Genomic DNA, 19,939 nt, shown 5'->3' with positions numbered 1-19,939 from the left:
AAATATTTATGGGTTATTATTTATGTAATATAACTGGGCCAAAATGAATGCAAAGACATTATAATATCCAATCATAAAGTAATTTATAATCACATTTAAATGAGATTTCAGAAAAGCTGAGGCATACAATAGCTACCCACTTGTCATACAAATATCAAGGTTAATTTAGGTATTCCATTATGATGAGAGGCTCTAGGCTAGCATATAAGTCTTGTAAATGTCCTTTCCATTCAAGATACTACAAATAGTCCCTGAAGAAAGAGAGACATAATATTGTGCCTCAGTGTTTTAGAGGCTCTAGTCAACAAAATGAGAACTAGAATTGGAGATTAGGCTGGGAGATACATTTTACCTGTGTCCTCGAATGTCAGACTGATCACATACTCCTCCAAGCGCAATCCTGTGGAACTCTCGACCTAAAGTCTTGGCCACTGATCTTCCCACACTTGTTTTACCAACTCCAGGAGGGCCAACAAAGCACAGAATAGGGCCCTTCAGGTTGTTTTTCAGCTGCCTGACAGCCAAGTATTCCAGAACTCTTTTCTTCAATTTTTCCATGGCATAGTGGTCATTATCCAGAAGAATTCGGGCTGCCCGAATGTCCAGACGGTCTGTCAAAAAACCCCAAAGAAATAATTTGAACAGGTCAAACTTTTTCAAGCTTGGCAAGAGCCAATTTTTTTTTTTTTTTTTGGAAAAAAAGATATGGTAAGAACAAACTTGGATCCTACACTTGGTTTAGTTTTTCTGCTTAAGATTTGGTGTCTCCAGAGATAGTGGGTACTTACTACAGTGACACAGCCAGATCAATGTTTATAGCAGCTCAATTCACAATAGCTAAATTTATGGAACCAACCTAGGTGCTCTTCAACAAATGAGTGGATAAAGAAAATGTGGCATATATACACAATGGCATATTACTCAGCCATAAAGAAGAATAAAATTATGGCATTTGCTAGCAAATGAATGGAAATGGAGACTATCATGCTAAGTGAATAAGCCAGTCGCCAAAAACCAAAGGTCGAATACTCTGATATGTGGATGCTAACACAATAAGATGGGGGGGGGATATAAATTCATTGGATTAGACAAAGGGATATAAAGGGAAGGGAGGAAGAATAGGAATAGAAAAGACAGTAGAATGAACTGGATGTACTTTTCTATGTTCTTTATGAATACATGACAAGTATAACTCAACATCATGTACAACCACAAGAATGGAATCCTACTTAGAATAAGGTATACTGCATGTATTTACAATATGTCAAAATACACTCTACTTTCATATAGAGCTAAAAAGAACAAATAAACCACTATGCTCACTTTATTTGGAATGATTTTCTAGATACACACTATTTTCATGCAGACATAATTTGCACATACTCTATTCATGCTGGCATTTGTTCCTTTGATGGGAACAAATGTGTCCATCCCAGAAAATCTGAAGAAATCAATAAAAGAAGAAAACAGTAACCCATAATCTCATATCCCCCAAAGATCATCATTACTTTCTTTTTGGTATGTTATTCTAGGCTGTGTGAATGTGTACTTACATACCTATTTCTCAAAATGGGAATGTATAACGCTTTCTATAATTTTTTTCATTTACTCTTCTACAGCCACTTTCAGTCACATGTATTTTTCTAATATGTTATGACTACTTAATATTGCATTAAATAATTATCCATATTCATTTAACTAATTCTCTATGCTGAGCATCTAGGTTATTTACAAATCCTTGGTCATAAAGAAAACACTGTGCGTTCTTGTAACTAATCTTTATATATAGCTATAATTATTTCCTTCAGCTAATCTTCTATAAATGGAAGTGCTAGGTTAAAAAAAATCATTGTAAAGAATCCCCTAATTGCCATCCAGAAAAACTGTATTCATTAAAGTATTATAAGAAGCATTTGAATTAGGCTTTGTTTCCAGAGTAAAGCTTTCATCAGGTTTACTAACATGCTTTTAGCATATAAAACACTCATAAATTAAACACCAGGCCATGGAATCCAAAATAAATTCACCAGTCAGGTGGTTGTTAGTGCATATTATTATACAGTGACATATTCATACTGACAGTGAAAGAAGAAGAGTGGAGAAAAGAAACATACAAACCTACTCTTTCAATTAGCTATTTGGAATTTTTTGTATACTTTTCTTTATGGAAAAAAATGGCCTTAAGTGTAGTTTGGTTCCCAAGATAGTCCATAAAAACCTGGCTAAGCAGTAATATATGTAATTTTTAGTTATACTATTGATTGTAGTCAGAATTGAGGTCTATGTGGAAGGCCAGGGAAATTGGGTTCTGTGATGGCAAGACTCTCAGGAATGCTGGGTTCCAGGCAGAGAGCCAAAAATGTGTTTTATAATGACAGGATATACCAAACTTCTGGGTTTTTCTTCAAAATCCAGGGAACTACCAGGAGCGGTGGCACAAACCTGTAATCCCAGTGGTTCAGGAGGCTGAGGCAGGAGAATTGCAAGTTCAAAGCCAGCCTCAGCAACAGTGAGGCCCTAAGCAACTTAGTGAGACTCTGACTCTAAATAAAATAGGGTTGGGAATGTGGCTCAGTGGTTGAGTGCCCCTGAGTTCAATCCCCAGTACACGCCCCCGAAAAAAAAAAAGAAACAAATGATCATTAGAGACTACTACCGAACAACGGTACATCAGCAAATTGAATAACTTAGAATTAATTCCTAGATACATGCAACCTTCCAAGACTGAATCAAGAAACAGAAATCCAAAAACAGAGAGAGAACTGGTAATCAAAATCCTCCCAAAAAAGAAAAGCCCAGGACCAAATGTTTTTGGTGAATTTTGCCAAACATTTAAAGAACAATTAACACAAATCCTTCTCAAATTCTTTAAAAAACTGAAGAGAAAGGAATACTCCAAATATATTCTATGAGTCTAAAATTACCCCTAAACCAAAGCCACACAAAGACACGAAAAGAAAATTAAGATAAAAAAAGATAAACATGGATGCAAACATTTTCAACAAAATACAAGCAAATCAAATGCAGCAGCACATTAAGAGTCATACATCATGATATGAAATTTATCACTGATATTGCAAGAACTATTCAACACACACAAATCAATAAACGTGACATAATAAGTTAACAGAATAAAGGATAAAAATCATATCATCATCTCAATAGATGCATAAGAACCATTGACAAAATGCAACTTACAACTATAAAATACTGGTGAAAGAAATTAAACACAAGTAAATGGAGAGATAAGACCATGTTCATAGACTAGAAGAATATTGATAAAATGTCCATATTTCCCAAGGGAATCTACAAATCCTTTTGATAATGTCTATCAAAATTCTGATGCCATTTTTCACACACACACACACACAAATCCTAAAATTCACATGTAATTACAAAAGATCCCAATGGCCAAAGCAATCTTGAGCAAGAAAAACAAAGCTGGAGGAATCATACTACCTGGATGTCAAGTTATATTACAATCTACAGTAATAAAAAAAAAACATGGTTCTGGCATAAAACAGACATACAGAACAGAAAACAATAGCCCAGAAATAAATATACACATATGATCAGCTAATTTTCAATAAAGATGCCAAGAGTGCACAATAGGGCAAGGACAGTCTCTTCAAATAAATGCTGTTGGAAAAACTGGATATCACATGCAGAAGAATGAAATTAGACTTTGATATTACATCACTCACAAAAATCAACTCAAAATGGATGAAAGACTTAAACATAAGACCCGAAATCATAAGATTCCTAGATAAAACCATGGAAAAAGCTCCTTGATATTGGTCTTGGTAATATTTTGGGATGTGACATCAAAAGTAAGGCAACAAGAGCAAAAAATAAATGAGTGAAATTACATCAAACTAAAAAGCTTCTTTAAACAAAGGAAACAATCAATAAAATGAGAAGGCTATACATAGAATAGAAGAAAATATTTGCAAACCATTTATCTGATAAGAGATTAATATCTAAAATATACAATGAACCACACAAATCAATAGCAAAAACCAAATAACCTGAGTGAAAATGGGCAAAGGACCTCAACAGATCTTTCTCTAAAGAAGACATACAGATGCCCAAGAAATAAATGAAAAGGTGCTCAACATCACTCATCATCAAGAAAATGAAAATCAAAACCACAAAGGGCTGGGAAGTAGCTCAGTGGGAGAGCACTTGCATAGAATAAGGCCTTGGGTTTGATCTTCAGCCCCCCAAAACCAAACAAAAAGCCACAAGCTATTCCTTCATGCCTACTAGAATGGCTATTAAAAAAAAACTATAAAAAAATTCTAACAAGTGGTGACAAGCATATGGAGAAAAGAGAATTCTACACTGTTAGTAGGAATGTAAATTAGTATAGCCATTATGAAAACAGTGTAGAGGTTCCTCAAAAGATCAAAAATAGAATTACCATATGATCTAGAAGTCCTACTTCTGTGTATATATCCAAAGGAATTGAAAGCAGAATCTGGAAGAGATAGCTTCACTGCCATAGTCACTGTAATGTGATTATTCACAATAGTCAAGATGTGAAAATCACCTCAACATCTACTGAAAGATTCATGAATTTAAAAAAGTGGTATATACATACAATATAGTATACAGCCTTAAAATATAAGGAAATTCTGTCACTTTTGACATCATGGATAAATCTACAAGGGATTATGATAAATGAAATAAGCCAGACACAGAAAGACAAATACTGTATAATTTCCCTTATATGTGAAATTTAAAACAATCAAATTCATAGAAGCTAAGAGCAGCAGCAGTAACTGCCAGGGATTAAGTTCAGAGGAATGGTGAAGTGATGGTTAAAGGGTAGAAAGTCTCAATAATACAAGATAGGTTCTGGAGACATGCTATACAGCCTAGGGCATGTAGCTAACAATACTATTTTGTATTCTTAAAATTTGCTAAAAAGGGGCTGGGGATGTGGCTCAAGTGGTAACGAGCTCGCTTGGCATGCGTGGGGCGATGGGTTCCATCCTCAGCACCACATAAAAATAAAATAAAGATGTTGTGTCTGTCGAAAACTGAAAAATAAATATTAAAAAATTCTCTCTCTCTCTCTCTTAAAAAAATTGCTAAAAAGGTGGATTTTATGCTCCATGGTTTTAACATCACCCACCACCACCACATATAGACAGAAAGAAATGTCAATTATAACAACATAATGAGAAGGAGGAAACTTTGAGTAGGATAGATATATTTATGGCTTTGATGATAGTGATGATTTCATGGATTAGTCTTATCCTAAAACTCATCAGGATGTAAATACCAGCTTTTACATGTCAATCATAACTCAATAAAATAGTTTCAAAAATGAAAAGTAACTAATTTATTAGTAAGACAGTCAATGGGCAACATTTGAAGTGAGAATTTACATGAGCTGAGTGATGATTAGGATGTAAACAAGGTGTTATTTTGTTGGCTCACCAGTTGTACTTTTGTTCCAAGGAAGTTCTACCATAAGTTCCAAATAATTTCTAGTCAGAGCATATTCTGGCATTGATTGAGGCATTTTTTTGAGTCTATGGGGAAAGAATACATATAAAACATATTTAATATTAAAGAATATAAAATAATACCAATACAGAGAAATCAACATGACTCCCATCCTAGGTGAGATGTATCATGAATATTTAAACAAGTCTAAAAAAGTTTTTAATGTTAATATAAATTTTATTTTGTTTCATAATATAAAAGAAAAAAATGGTGTTCTATTTAACTCTGAGGTTATCCATAAAATATAACCCACCATGGGGATGGGTTGTGGCTCAACAGTAGTGTACTCACATTGCATGTGTGAGGCCCTGGGTTCGATCCTCAGTAGCACATAAAAATAAATAAATAAAACAAAGGTATTGTGTCCAACTACAACTAAAAAATAAATATAAATAAATATATATGTAATCTATTTTGTCATCAAGGTTTCCCTGTACTTTGTGTTGCATAAAGAGAAACTGACAGTTTCTACTTTCTGAAGATTACAATCTAAGAAGAAACAGTGACAAGTAAGAATACAATGATAATTGAACAAATACTGCATCTGAACAAAGAAGTATGGTCCTTTATTTTAGACAAGGAAAAGGCAGCTACAATAGTTACAATGTCTGACAGCAAAGTAGAAATGAAAGATGTCTATCACTTTTTGGTATGATAAAAATATTAATGAAAGTGGTGTTAATTCACGAGTATTAAGAATGTTTTAAGAATTATATTCTGCTGAGGAATGATGAAAGAGGGGAAGTCTTCCAAAGAACAAAGGCATAAGCCACGAATTAGGAAAGTCATGAAAGATAAAAGTTGGCAATGGAAAGATAAAATGAATAGGGTGATCTATGAGTATATTAAGAATAAGAAAAAGAGAAAGAGCAGAGAATATAAAACAAGTGATTCAGATTTCAGCTTGTGATCCAAAGCAGCAGAATCAAGTTTCAAAATTGTTACTTTTACATAATAAACAAAAAGAAAATACTAGTGAATTAATGCCTTCAATAATTTACCTTTTTATCTCTTTGACACAGACTTTATGGGCCTGCTCTGGCATACTGGATGTTCGTATTTTTTTCTCTAACATGACAATATCATCATTATCTTCATCCTCGTCCTCATCTTCTAAAGTACCTGGGATGTGTGTGAGTCTTCTAATAGGGCGTATTGCTATAACCTAAGTAGGCAGTAGAAGAAAACTGTATGTCAAAATAATTTAGAAATGAAGTACACAGCTAAAGGTAAGTATAGGATTTATACTGAATAAACACATTTATGGCCACAGCCTATATCTTGAGGAACTAAATTTCTGAACAATTAAGAGGCAGATGTAGCAGAATTTTAAAAGTAAACTAAAATAAAGTAGATGTGATTCTTTTGGAACTGCCTACTTGAAATACTTAAAACACCTATGAATCACCTTTCCTTGAGCTACTATTGTAGCTACTATTTTCTTCGTGTTCATTATTACTTACATTTGGTGGCTGAATAAATTCCATTTTTCCTCCTCTTACATTACAAAATCTGTAATCTTTAACCTTTCCACCCCTGGCTCTATTATCACTGTCTTCAACACAGAAAAATCTTCCTCCTTTCAAAATAATGTAGCTCACTGATGGGCCCCTTCCAGTTAACCATCACACTATATACTTCCTTTCCTGTGATGTTCTACATCTCCAACAAGTGGCTATAACTACCATGTCCCCTTTCTCACCAATTACAGGTCATCAGTAAACCTTTGGCTTCTGTCCTGTGGTGCTGAAACTGTTCTTTCAATAATCATGTTCTTTCAATAATCTTCTAATAATCATGTCCCAGGCCAAGTCAAATGTTCATTGTTTATGTTCTCTTCATGATCTTTCTACCATATTTTAAAAGTACTTTCGGTTTTTTTTTTAAAATTCTCAATTCATTAATATTATGAATCAACTCCAACCATTACTAGAACAAAATGATATACTGGTATTTAATTTAAAATCCTCCAAAATTAAAATTTTTACCTGTGAAATTATCTATTTCATACATTCAAATATTAAAAATTTTAAAAATATAGTAGTAAATAAAATGTAATTTTATAAAAATATATTAAATATATACTTTTATTCTCATATAACTCATTAACAAATAAAATTAATATTTTGTTAATAAAATATTTTAAATTACAAAAAATAAGTAAAATTTTTAAGTGAGATTTTTAAAAAATACATTAGTGATTTCATTGTTGAGACAAAAGCACTTTTTGATGCAATTTCCCCTTAGAAAATAGCACTTTTCATGTTGGTGAGGATGTGGGGAAAAGGTAAACTCATACATTGCTGGTGGGACTGCAAATTGGTGTAGTTAATATGAAAAGCAGTATGGAGATTTCTTGGAAAATTGAAAATGGAACCACCATTTGACCCAGCTATCCCTCTCCTCGTTCTATACCCAAAGGACCTAAAAACAGCATACTACAGGGACACAGCCACATCAATGTTTATAGCAGCACAATTCACAATAGCTAAACTGTGGAACCAACCTAGATACCCTTCAATAGATGAATGGATTAAAAATGTGGCATATATACACAACGGAATATTAGTAGCAATAAAAGAGAATAAATTCATGGCATTTGCAGGTAAATGGATGGAGTTAGAGAAGATAATGCTAAGTGAAGTTATTAGCCAATCCCAAAAATCCAAATGCCGAATGTTTTCTTTGATATAAGGAGGCTGATTCATAGTGAGATAGGGAACATGGGAGGAATAGACGAACTCTAGATAGGGCAGAGAGGTTGAAGGGGAAAGGAGGCGCACGAAGATATAAATGATGGTGGAATGTGATGATCATGATTATCCAAAGTACAGGTACGAGACACGAATTGGTGTGAATATACTTTGTATACAACCAGAGATATGAAAAATTGTGCTCTATATGTGTAATAAGAATTGTAATGCATTACCGTGTCATATATAAATAAAAACTTTTAAAAAATTTAAAAAAGAAAATAGTATTTTTCAATTCTTAAGGATAAAAAAGGGAGATGATTTAGGCTAATTATAAATATTATCTTCTGATTCCTACAGTTTGAAGTAATCATCACCTATGTGATCATTTTCTAGAACACTTCTGGAACAACTTTCTTTTTAAGTGCCTTTTAAGTGGTAAGAACCTTTACTGATAAAAAATCCATTGCAGAGTATTACATGTGTTAGACTTTCTGCACAAAATGAATAAGCGAGTCACTGATAGGATCTTAAGCCAGAACTAATTCAGATTTCTGACATTTGCTTTGAGCAGCATGATGTCCTGAAATACTAAACACCACTTGGTGCTCACACCTCTCCTCAGCTGACTACTACTGCTTCTTTAGTCCCACCTTGGGAGTTCTTCACATCTGCTCTTCTCTACAATGTATTCTCTTTGATGAAGAAGCAACACTACAGTGCTGGTGACCATCAAATCTCTAACATTATTCTAACCTTTCACTTGTCAGAGTTCTGGATATCCAACTGCTTTCAGGGAACTGCCATTTTCACATTTGGTCCACATCAAATATATCTTCCTCATCTTAACTCTGCCCAGACATAAAAATAGTAAACTCTATAGCTCAAGGTAGACTTCGAATAATACCCACTATAAAAACCTAATGGATACATGATAATGGAAAGGAAAGAAATATTTAATTGATAATGTTGAGCCAAATAAAAGTTACTTGAGGGAAATACAACTGCTATCTTCACTTCATTAACAGGGCAAAATTACTAACATGAGTTAAAGAGTTAAGTGCTTTTTAAAAAATCCAATAAAAGTACATGTATGAAGACTTGAATTGGGTGTCAACATACTTTATATACAAACTAGATACAAAAATTGTGGTATATATGTGTATTAAGAATTGTAATGAAAAAAAAACAACAAAGTACATGTATAAAGGCATAAATTGGTGGAATATACTTTATATACAGAGATATGAAAAATTATGCCCTATATGTGTAATAAGAATTATAATGTTTTCTACTGCCATCATGCAGTTAAAAAATTTAAAAGAATTATTAATTAAAAAGAAAATGAAAAGGAGTGGATATTTATAAAGCTACCAGAGGACAAAGGACTCAATAGAGAAGACAACAAAATAGTTTAAGTGAAAATTAAAACTTTTATAAATTAAAAACAAGTCAGCACAATTATAGCACAACATACAGTTCTTTTAGCAAACACTTTTTGTATTATGTTCTTAATACCATACGTAATAAGAAAACACTATACTCAAAAGACACTCATCATATGTATTTGCTAACTTCTAAAATATGGAAAACAATGGAAATAACACACATGTTTGACTAAAAGGTCAATGGCTCAGTAAATTGTCCCTTTGCATAAGTACTAAAACAAAAACAAAAAAAATATGAGAAAATGCTTGTATGCTTAAAAAAAAATTCAGGTACATAAAAGGACTAGAGGGAAACACACCAAAGTCTACATCAGAGATAATGAGCTTTTTTCTTCATTGTTCTTTCTTCTCCCCAAGTGTGCATGTTAGGTAATCACTCTACCACTAAGCTACATCCCCAGTCCCCTAACCCTCTTTTTTTGTTTCTTGTGACAGGGTCTTCCTCTATTGCCCAGACCAGCCTCCAACTCCTGGATTCAAGGGATCTTCCTTGTCTCAGAGACTACAGATGCACAGCTGGCTTTCAAGTTTTTCTTTTTTTAAAAAGCTAACATTAAATTTCCACATAAAACCAAACAAAATAGAATAAAAGATATGTTTACCCGCTTATCATCATCTTGCTTGGGTTTTCTGGTTTTCTGAAGCAATTTCAGACCTTCAATTTGCCTGACAAGCAATGGTATGGTCATCTTGAATCGCTCCTCTAGGCTAACAGCATCTAAAATCTAGAAAATGGGAGTCATTTAATAATACTTCTTTTTCTGAAACACATGCTCCAATACAGACAGTCAGTTATGACTTAGGTAGCTGAGCAAAAATCAAAACAAAACAAAATGGAATCCACCTGGTAGTGTGCTCTTATGGTCCTATCAGGGTGACATTAGGAGGCTGGGAGGGTCTTCTTGGGGTCAGCTCCATGGCCAGCTGTGTGGTCTCTGGCCTTATTCCCCAACCCAAGCCTGCACCTCTGAGCTCATAGGTTGTCACGACCATCTTCCAACTGTAGCCTCCTCTTCTTTCTCTACATTCTCTAAGGGGTTTTGTGATGGGGCCTGTCTGGCCCACCTCCAGAGTATGTTCACCCCACCAAAAACAAAAACATCCCTTACCCATTCCTATCAGTAATTAGAGCTGTTCCGTTACTAACACAGCCAAATTAACTACATTAATCAGCCAGGCTATTTGACATGAATATGAGAATCCTAAAAAAAAGATACGAACAAAAAAATCTTGGTTTTTCATTTAAAAATGGAGCCATATTCTAAGATCAAGAACCAAACGCATGTTCAATGTCAACTCTTTCTGGGAATTATTCTCTTAGACAAGAATGTGTTTACATTTTGGACCTCAAAAAATTCTAGGTTCAAAATATTAAATTTTTACACACAAGAGAATAGTGGCATTCTTAACCAACTACACAATGATCTATTGAAATAGCAGCCACTCTCCAGTCCCTCAGGACAACATGCTTGCTAATTCCTACAGTCAAGTGACTCCTCAGTAATCCTGAACTTTCCTGCTCCCACCCAGCACTCTGTGTCTACCATCAACCAGTTTTTATTAGTTGTACTTGCTATTATAATTGTTGCATTTATGTACTAAGTAAAGTTAATAAAAGAAAGAGTGTTCAATAAAAAATAACAAGTGTTCTAAGAATATTCAATAAAACAGACTATTAAAAAAACTAGCAACAATATTCTAAAATATAATAAAAATACTCTAAATACAGTAAAAATACTTTAAATACATAAAAAAAAGTGTGCAAGGAAAACTCAAAGAGTTTTATAGCTTGAGGATTAAATCATGCAAATCTAGAACTCTACACTTAGATTATTTTTCGAGTATCTTCAAAACTCATTTTAAAGAAATAGTAACTGAATATCAAAGATAATACATCCTATGAGTGATTTATATAAGAAAAATCAAGATGTATTCTAATATAACAGGTCCATACAGTGAGAAAGTCTCCACATATTTAGAAAATAATGTGGCAAAGCATTTTTACATATTTATAATAAATGTTTACTTTTTAAATAATTCTTTGCTTTAATCAACTTCTTCCACACTTTGTGCAATTGTTTAAAAATATAAAACAACTACTTTTGAAAGTCAATTTAAGTACAAAAGCATTTTAACTACTTTCTTGAGTCACCAGTATCTCTTTCTTGAAGATGAAAATTTAACTACTCATAATCTAGATTCAAATGAAGAGCAACATTGCAACCTGGCATTCAAGAAGGAAACACCCCATACCTGAAGTTTCTCTTTGTTGCTTGTTCGAATAATTGAAGTGAGAATGTCTGGCAAAGCTTCCCTTGGAAGACTATCTAAAAGACGTCTCAATTTAGCAACTGCAGGGACAGACATATCCAACATTTCAACCAACTAGAAGGGAGAGAAAAGAAGTCTTTTAATGAAATCTGGCATTATTTGTGAATTAAAAAAAATCAGACTTTCATAAAGTTTTAATGTTTAGGCCTCACTTTTCTTTGGAAACAATGATTGATTTACACAGGGCAGGCATTTCACAGATCTCAGAGGAAAAGAATGCCACACACTCAAAATGAAAAGCAAAAATGGCTCAAAAGCAAGAGGGATGCAAAAGTTCCTTCTGGGCAAAAGCTTAATATTAATGTTTAAAAGGGGCTCTGTGAATGTGTGCTATGATTTTATTTTTTACTTTATCTTGGAGAAAATTCAAATTTATAAAAAATTGCAAGAATGGTAAGATGAACTCCTGTATATTCTTCTCTTAGATTCACCAATTCTTAGCAATTCGTGGCATTCTCTCTGCACACACTCACCCACAATTATTATTACTAAACATCTACAAATAAGTTGCAGACATCATGGACCTTTGTTTTTTCTTTTTTTTTGTTGTTGTTGTTGTGTTGTTGTTGTTTGTTTGTTCGGTACTGGGGATTAAACCAAGGGGTGCTTTCTCACTGAGTTATATCCACAGTTATATCCACAGCCCTTTTTATTTTATGACAGGGTCTCACTAAGTTGCTGAGGTTGGCCTTGAACTTCCACATTTTTTTATCAGGGCATTATAGTTGTACATAATGGTGGGATTTGTTGTTACATATCTGTACATATACATAATATAATAGTATGATTTGGTTAATATCCCTCCCCAGCACTTCCCCCCTTCCTCCCTTCCTCCCTCCCTCCCTTCCTTCCTTCCTTCCTTCCTTCCTTCCTTCCTTCCTTCCTTCCTTCCTTCCCATCCCTTTATTCCTTCCCTCCACTGATTTCCCTTTGATTTTTAGGAGATCACCCCCACCTTTGTTTTCCTTTTTTTCTCTCTAGTTTCCACATATGAGAGAAAACCTTACCTTCGGAGTTTGACCTATTTCGCTTAACATGATGGTTTCTAGTTCCATTCATTTTCCTGCCATAATTTCATTTTTCTACATGGATGAATAAAATTCCTTTATACATATGTATCGGCCATAATGATTTTTAATATAACATTTGGATAAACTAGAATTTGATCATGGACTGAATGATTTTTAGGGGAAAAAGAAAGCTTCCATTCTATGACCTTGAATTAAGCTCAGGACAAGGTTTTATGTGATAGTTTTTAGCAGTACTGACAAAGATTCCCCTTCTTTTCTGGGCACATGTAGGCCTCTTCTTTCTCATCTCCTTTAAACATAGATATGGCTATAAGTCTCAGGTGGGTCCTTGAAAACGTGAGGGATGCAAAAGTTCCTTGGGGAAGAAGCATTACAAGCCATCAAGGGATTAGACACATTTCCAACAGGTGGATTGCCATGCCTACTAGTTTTAGGCATGAAGCTTAAGGAAGAAATATACCTTATGCTTTGTGACTGACATTTTGGAATTCACATAGCAAAACTTAGTTCATACTGACTAATTCACAATGAACTAATTCACAAACACTTAGTCAACTCTAGTAATTTTTCACAGTCTAGTAGTAATCAAACAACCCTGAAAACACTGTAATATAGGGAACTGTCCATTATGGCCTAGAATCAATGTAATGAAAGTATAATTATGATGAAGCTATTTAGGTAGAAGAAGTAGATAATAAAATCTGAAACCTATGCTCCTAGAAATACATCCCAAGAAAATAAAACAGTGAAAACCCATTTCCTAATTTTTACTGAGTAGAAATTATTTGCCAGATACAATATGCTACTTAGAATAGGACAGTTAAAGCTGCTCAGAATAGGACAGCCAAAGAAGAGGGGAATTCAAATCTGGTAAGGCAAACCAATATACAAGATACATTTCAATATAATGTGATAAGCATTATATTAAAAGACATGCATAATGGACTGAGAAGTCACAGAGAAAGGAACACTAGTAGCCTACAGGAATTGAGAAAGCATAAATCAGGACAACTCACAGCAGAGGAAAAAAATGTAAAATTACAGAAAAATGAAATAATAGGAGGTGAGGTTTCTTGATATTCAGTGTGGCTAAAACTATGGGACTAAATGGAGTAACCAGAGTTAAGGCAAGATAGATTGGCCTAACACAAATTGAAAAGTGCCTTAACATATACCAAGAAATTTAAACTTCACCAATGGCCATTAAAGTCTTGCTCAAGGAAAAGACATGTGCCAAACTATTTTTGCTTTTGTTTGTTCTGTTTGAAGAAACAAAAGATCAGTGAGCAGGATAAGTTGAAATGGGGAAAAAAGTGAGGAAACTCAAAGATAGTGGATCAGACAAACCCATAATATGGTGGGAGCTCCCCAAGACTGAATTAAAATAGAAATTCTGCAGCTGCAAACAGATCTAGGAACTTGGAAAATGCCAGTAGACAAGCCAGTCTTCACCAGAGATAGCAAACAAGTGAAAACCAAAACTATCAGTTTCTAGAAGAGAAAGAGAATTAATGAAAGCAACACATGACAGGAGGGTCTGTTGAGTGGTGGCTCAGTGGAGGAGGGGAAACTTCCTTCCAAAGGGATGAAAAAATTTCTCCCATCAAGTTTAAGAAAAGCAGATACCAATGTCCAGCACAGTCACATTCTGAGCAGAAAATAAGCTTAAAAATAGGTGAACTTGCATGGAGTAAAGCCCCCAGCACATCTTCCTACTCTTCTAATCCAGTGGAGATGGTTAAAAGGGGGAACCCACAACAATTCAAAAAGAATTGCTTGAACTTTTCAAGTTTCAAACCAAAATCCCTGAAGTTGGTCTTCAATTTCATATTGAACTCTAATTTTTCCCTTTTCTTTATTTCTCTCCCCCACCCCCAACTGTTTCCTTGGTACAATTGTTTCTGAATACTCATGACCAATGAGCCACTGAGGCTCTAATTTTCACTAGATTGGTGAGCGCCTATGCTGCAACTCAGTCTGGGCATAGAGAAGAGATGACAACACAGACTGGCAAAAACTCAGGACCACTACAGCTCCAGCCATGCAGAGGAGAGAAAAACAAAGGGCATGTAAATTTGAAACTGATGGTATGAGCTCTGGGAGAAGTAACATGGTTAATATGAGAGGGTGCAGGAATTCGGAGGGGACTGAGATTAATCAGGGTCAGAGAGAGAGAGAGTGGTGAACACCTCCTTCAAGTCCAGAAGGGACTAGGGATAGACGGATCATCCCACACACAGAGCTTCCCCCTAGCTCCCATACAGAGAGACTCTTAGAACAAGACACAACAAAGGCAGACAGGAAAGGAAAGGGTAGAGATCAGCATAGAGACTTCTCTAACAAGTTCCACTGGTCTGGGTCAGAGCTGGGAATAAGCACCAGGATACCGGCCCCTCAGAAGCTTCCTCTTAGGAGAGTCTAAAATCAAAGCCTAGAAAGAAAGACCTCCATTTCAAAAATCTCAATGAGGAAAAAAAACTTTTTCTATAGGACAAATATTGTATGAACTGCTTGAAAATTCCTAGTGTCTCCCCACATTTTGTATTTTGTCAACATTACAACTAATTTTTATGTATTTTGTCAACTGGATCCTTTCTTGATACCTCTTTTCTTCTCTCCCATCTCATTCCCTTGTATTCTCCTTCATCCTTACTTATTTTAACTTCTGACTCCCTGCTCTCTTCTACCCATTTTTCTTTGTTTTCATTTTTTTGCTCTATTTTAAAAATTTTCTTATTTTTTCTTCCAATGCTATTTAATATACTATCTTTAATGCTTAATCTTTTCAGCCTATTCTAAATCAATTTCTCACCGATATTCCCCCCAAAAGTTATAGTGATAAACAGTAATAATAGATTATATAGTATATGTTGATATATGGTTTGCTCTTAAATTACTATTGCTAATAGAGGTTGTTCTTTCCTTTCAAAGAGGTACTGGTGGTTGAAATTAACACTTTGATTACACTGATCAGATGTGCTGAAGCTAAGATATATCCCCAGCCCAGGGATTATTATTAAGAAATAACTACTCACTAAAGAACCCTAACATAAAATAGGAAGAGGAATTCAACTCAACAGATGTGCAAAAACAGGATCTCAGATAACATGAGGGAACAGGCCAACAAGACACCTCCAAAAATCTATAACCCCTCAATAACTGAATCCATAGACTTTAATGTGGATGAAATCACAGACAAAGAATTTAAAAAGTTGATGGTTAAAATCATCAATAAACTAAAAGATCTAAGGAATGGACTAAGAGAAAACACAGAAAGTAAAGGAGAAGAGGTATCAAGAAAAGATCCAGGGCTAGGGTGATAGCTCAGTGGCAGAGCACTTTCCTAGTACATGTGAGGCACTGGATTTGATCCTCAGCACCACTTAAAAATAAAAAGAAATAAAATAAAGGCATATTGTCCATCTACAACTACAAAAAAAAATTTAAAAAGAAAGGACCCAGTTGAAAAATACATAAAATTAGTTATAATTTTGACAAAAGACAATAAACAGATATTCTGAAAAAGAACCAAACAGAAATCCTGGAAATCCTCAATAAATCAAATAAAAAATTCAGTTAAAAATTTCACCAATAGGGGCTGGGGTTGTGGCTCAGTGGCAGAGTGCTCTCCTAGCATGAATGAAGCACTGGGTTTGATCCTCAGCACCACATAAAAATAAAATAAAGATGTTGTGTCCACCTAAAACTAAAAAATAAATATTAAAAAAATTTCACCAATAAATAGGATCACATAGAAGACATACGCACTGAACACAAACTATATATTTACTGGAAAACTCAGTCCACAATAAAGAAAGGAAAATAAGGAATTGAGATCAGAAGATGCAAGCAATCTGGGACAACAATAAAAGACCAAAACTAAGAATCATTGAAACTGAAGAGGGATCCAAGACACAAGCTAAGAGCATGGATAATCTCTTCAGTGAAATAATTTCAGAGAAATTTTTAAACCTGGGAATGATATGGGCACCCAGATACAGGAGACATTCATAGATAAAAATCAAAAAAGAATATCTCTATAACACATTATAATTAAAATATCGTTATATAATTCCATGTACTAATATATAACAACAAATCCCATTGTTATATACAATTATAATGGATCAATTAAAAAATGTTGAAAAAAGTGCCCCACACAGAACAAGGAAAACATCAAGTCACATTTAGAGGTAAGTCAAACATAATTTCTCATTAGAGATTCTAAAAGTCAGGAAGGTTTGGAAGGATGTACTCCAAGCCCTGGTAGTAAACAAAAAAACAAAAAACTACCCCAACCAAGATTGCTATATCCAGCAAAGCTACCCTTCAGAATTGAAGAAGAAATAAAGGTCTCCCAAAATAAAAATATAATAAAAGAATTCATGACTACTAAGTCAGAACTACAGAAAAAAACCTAAAGAAATACTATACACAAAAGTTAAAAACAAACTTCAGTGCCCCCAAATGGATAAATCACATTAGAAAAGTAGCTAAACAAATGAGAATTAGAACTGAATTAAACATTAGAAATAAATCAAGATGGCAGGAAGTAATAAATGTCTCTCTATAGTAACACTGTAGATAGTCTTAACTCTTCAATTAAACAATATATATTGGCAGAGACCCACTCAAGTGTGGTGGCACATGCCTGTTCTCGAAGTATCTCAGAAGGCTGAAGCAGGAGGATCATAAATTCAAAGCCAGCCTCAGCAACTTAAAGAGACTCTAAGCAACTTAGCAAGTCCCTGTCTCAAAATAAAAAATAAAAAGGGCTAAGGATGTGGCTCCATAGTTAAGCACCAAGGGGTTCAATTTTTAGTACCTCCCCACTCCCCCAAAAAGACCCAACTATATATTATTTGCAAGAGACTCATCTTACAAGCAAAGATAGCCACAGGATAAAAGTAAAAGAACAGAAAAAGATATTCAATGCAAATAAAGACCAAAAGCAAGTAGAAGTAGCTACTCTCACATTCAACTGACTTCATGTCAAAATTCATTGGAAGAGACAAAGAAGGTCACTGTATACTGGGAAAAATTCAACTAGGAGGTATAATGATAATATTTATGCCTGAAATGTCAGTGCACCTAATTACAGGAAGAAAAAAGACACTACTTGATATGACAAGCCCCAATACAATAATACTAGGTGATTTCAACACATCTCTCTTACCAATGGATAGTTTACATGGACATAAAACCAGTAAACACTCTTCACACATTAAAAAAAAATGTGTTAAATCAGGGACTGGGGCTGGAGCTTAGTGGTAGAGCACTTGCCTGGCACATGTGAGGCACTGGATTCGATCCTCAGAACCACATAAAATAAAATATAGCCAAATTCATTTCCTTCTCAGATGCTCATGTAACTTTTTCCAAAATAGATCATATTTTAGGACACAAAGAAAGTCTTAGCAAATATAAAAAAAATTGATATGATCCCTTGCATCTTATCAGATCATAATGGAAATTAGAAATTAACAGCAAGAAAAACCACAGAAATTAAACACATGGAGACTGAACACTACACTTTTGAATGATGAATGAATCACAAAGAATAGAAGAGGAGAAAATTTAAAATTCCTAAAATCAAACAAGAATAGAGATACAAAATATCACAATATCTGGGACACTATAAAGATGGTTCTATGAGAAAAGTTCACAGCTATAAGTGTGAATATTAAAAAAAAATCTGAAAGATCCTACATAAACTACCTAATGTTGCATCTCAAGGTCCCAGAAAAATAGAACAAAACAGCTCCAAAATCAGTAGAAGGAAGGAAATAATTAAGATCAATGTGAAATTAATAAAGACTATCACCACAGGCATCATGGAAATCCAGAGGATCATTAAGAACAACTTTGAAAATTTATATTCCAATGAATTGGAAAATCTAGAAGAAATGGACAAGTTTCTAGAAACAAACAACCTACCAAAACCAAACCAAGAAGTTATAGGAAACCTAAATAGACCAACAATAAGATTGAAGCAGTAAAGCCCAGAACCAGATGAATTCCCAGTTGAATTCTATCAGATCTTTAAAGAAGAACTAATGTCAATGTTTCTCCAGTTATTCTAAGAAACTTAGAGAGACCCTAAGCAACTTAGCAAGATCCTGTCTCAAAATAAAAAATAAAAAGGGCTAAGGATGTGGCTCCATAATTAAGCACCATGGGGCTCAATCTTTAGTACCTCCCCCTACTCCCCAAAAAAGACCCAACTATATGTTATTTGCAAGAGACTCATCTTACAAGCAAAGACAGCCACAGGATAAAAGTAAAAGAACAGAAAAAGATATTCAATGCAAATAAAGACCAAAAGCAAGTAGAAGTAGCTATTCTCACATTCAACAAGGCAGATTATTCGTGCCTAGCCAGACTGAAGCATTTTGGTGGTCCATGCGGGGGAACGCCTGAAGCTCGGAGGTAAATGAAATTGCTCGCCCCTGAGGGAAGGCGAGAGAAAGGGTGACCATTTCAAAAACCAATGTGTTCTTGTTTTGATTTGTTTTGGTTTTGTTTCAAGCTGCCCATCCCTAGAACTTTCTCAGGCAAACTGGGAAAAATGGTTGGCTCAAGGTTTAAAGTTGTTCGGCCCTGAGGAAGAGATAGGGATAGACCACGAATATACATTTCAAAAAAATAGGAAAATTGCTGGCATGATAGACAGATCACCCCAAATGGAGGAGGAGCACAGCCGCTGCCCCCGCCTGCAAGGTAGGCAGACCTACAACCTGGAGAACAGGCCCAGTGGTTCCCCCCATCCCCCGTGAGGTAGACAGATCACCCCTATTGGACGAGGGGCCCAGCCGCAGCCTGCAAGGTAGGCAGACCACACATCCCAGAGAAGGGGCCCAGCGGCCCGCCGGCATGGTAGACAGATCACCCCAATTGGAGGAAGGGCCCAGCCTCCGCC

At 34.8% G+C, this 19,939-nt stretch overlaps 1 protein-coding gene across 1 annotated transcript in view; it reads right to left on the bottom strand.

The window, feature by feature from the left end:
* Lonp2 (lon peptidase 2, peroxisomal) overlaps positions 1 to 19,939 on the bottom strand; it is a 117,620-nt gene that overhangs the window by 62,140 nt on the left and 35,541 nt on the right. The window contains exons 3-7 of the mRNA XM_077792922.1: positions 11,912 to 12,043; positions 10,261 to 10,383; positions 6,519 to 6,682; positions 5,449 to 5,543; positions 353 to 611 (exon numbers count right to left, since the gene is read on the bottom strand). Of these exons, the coding sequence (XP_077649048.1) occupies positions 353 to 611; positions 5,449 to 5,543; positions 6,519 to 6,682; positions 10,261 to 10,383; positions 11,912 to 12,043 (773 nt within the window). The remainder of the gene's footprint in view (positions 1 to 352; positions 612 to 5,448; positions 5,544 to 6,518; positions 6,683 to 10,260; positions 10,384 to 11,911; positions 12,044 to 19,939) is intronic.

This window comes from Urocitellus parryii, chromosome 15, assembly GCF_045843805.1.
Source record: "Urocitellus parryii isolate mUroPar1 chromosome 15, mUroPar1.hap1, whole genome shotgun sequence".
NCBI lineage: Eukaryota > Metazoa > Chordata > Mammalia > Rodentia > Sciuridae > Urocitellus > Urocitellus parryii.
The sequence above is the reverse complement of the archived record's forward strand: the minus strand, read 5'-3'. Positions and strand labels throughout refer to the sequence as shown.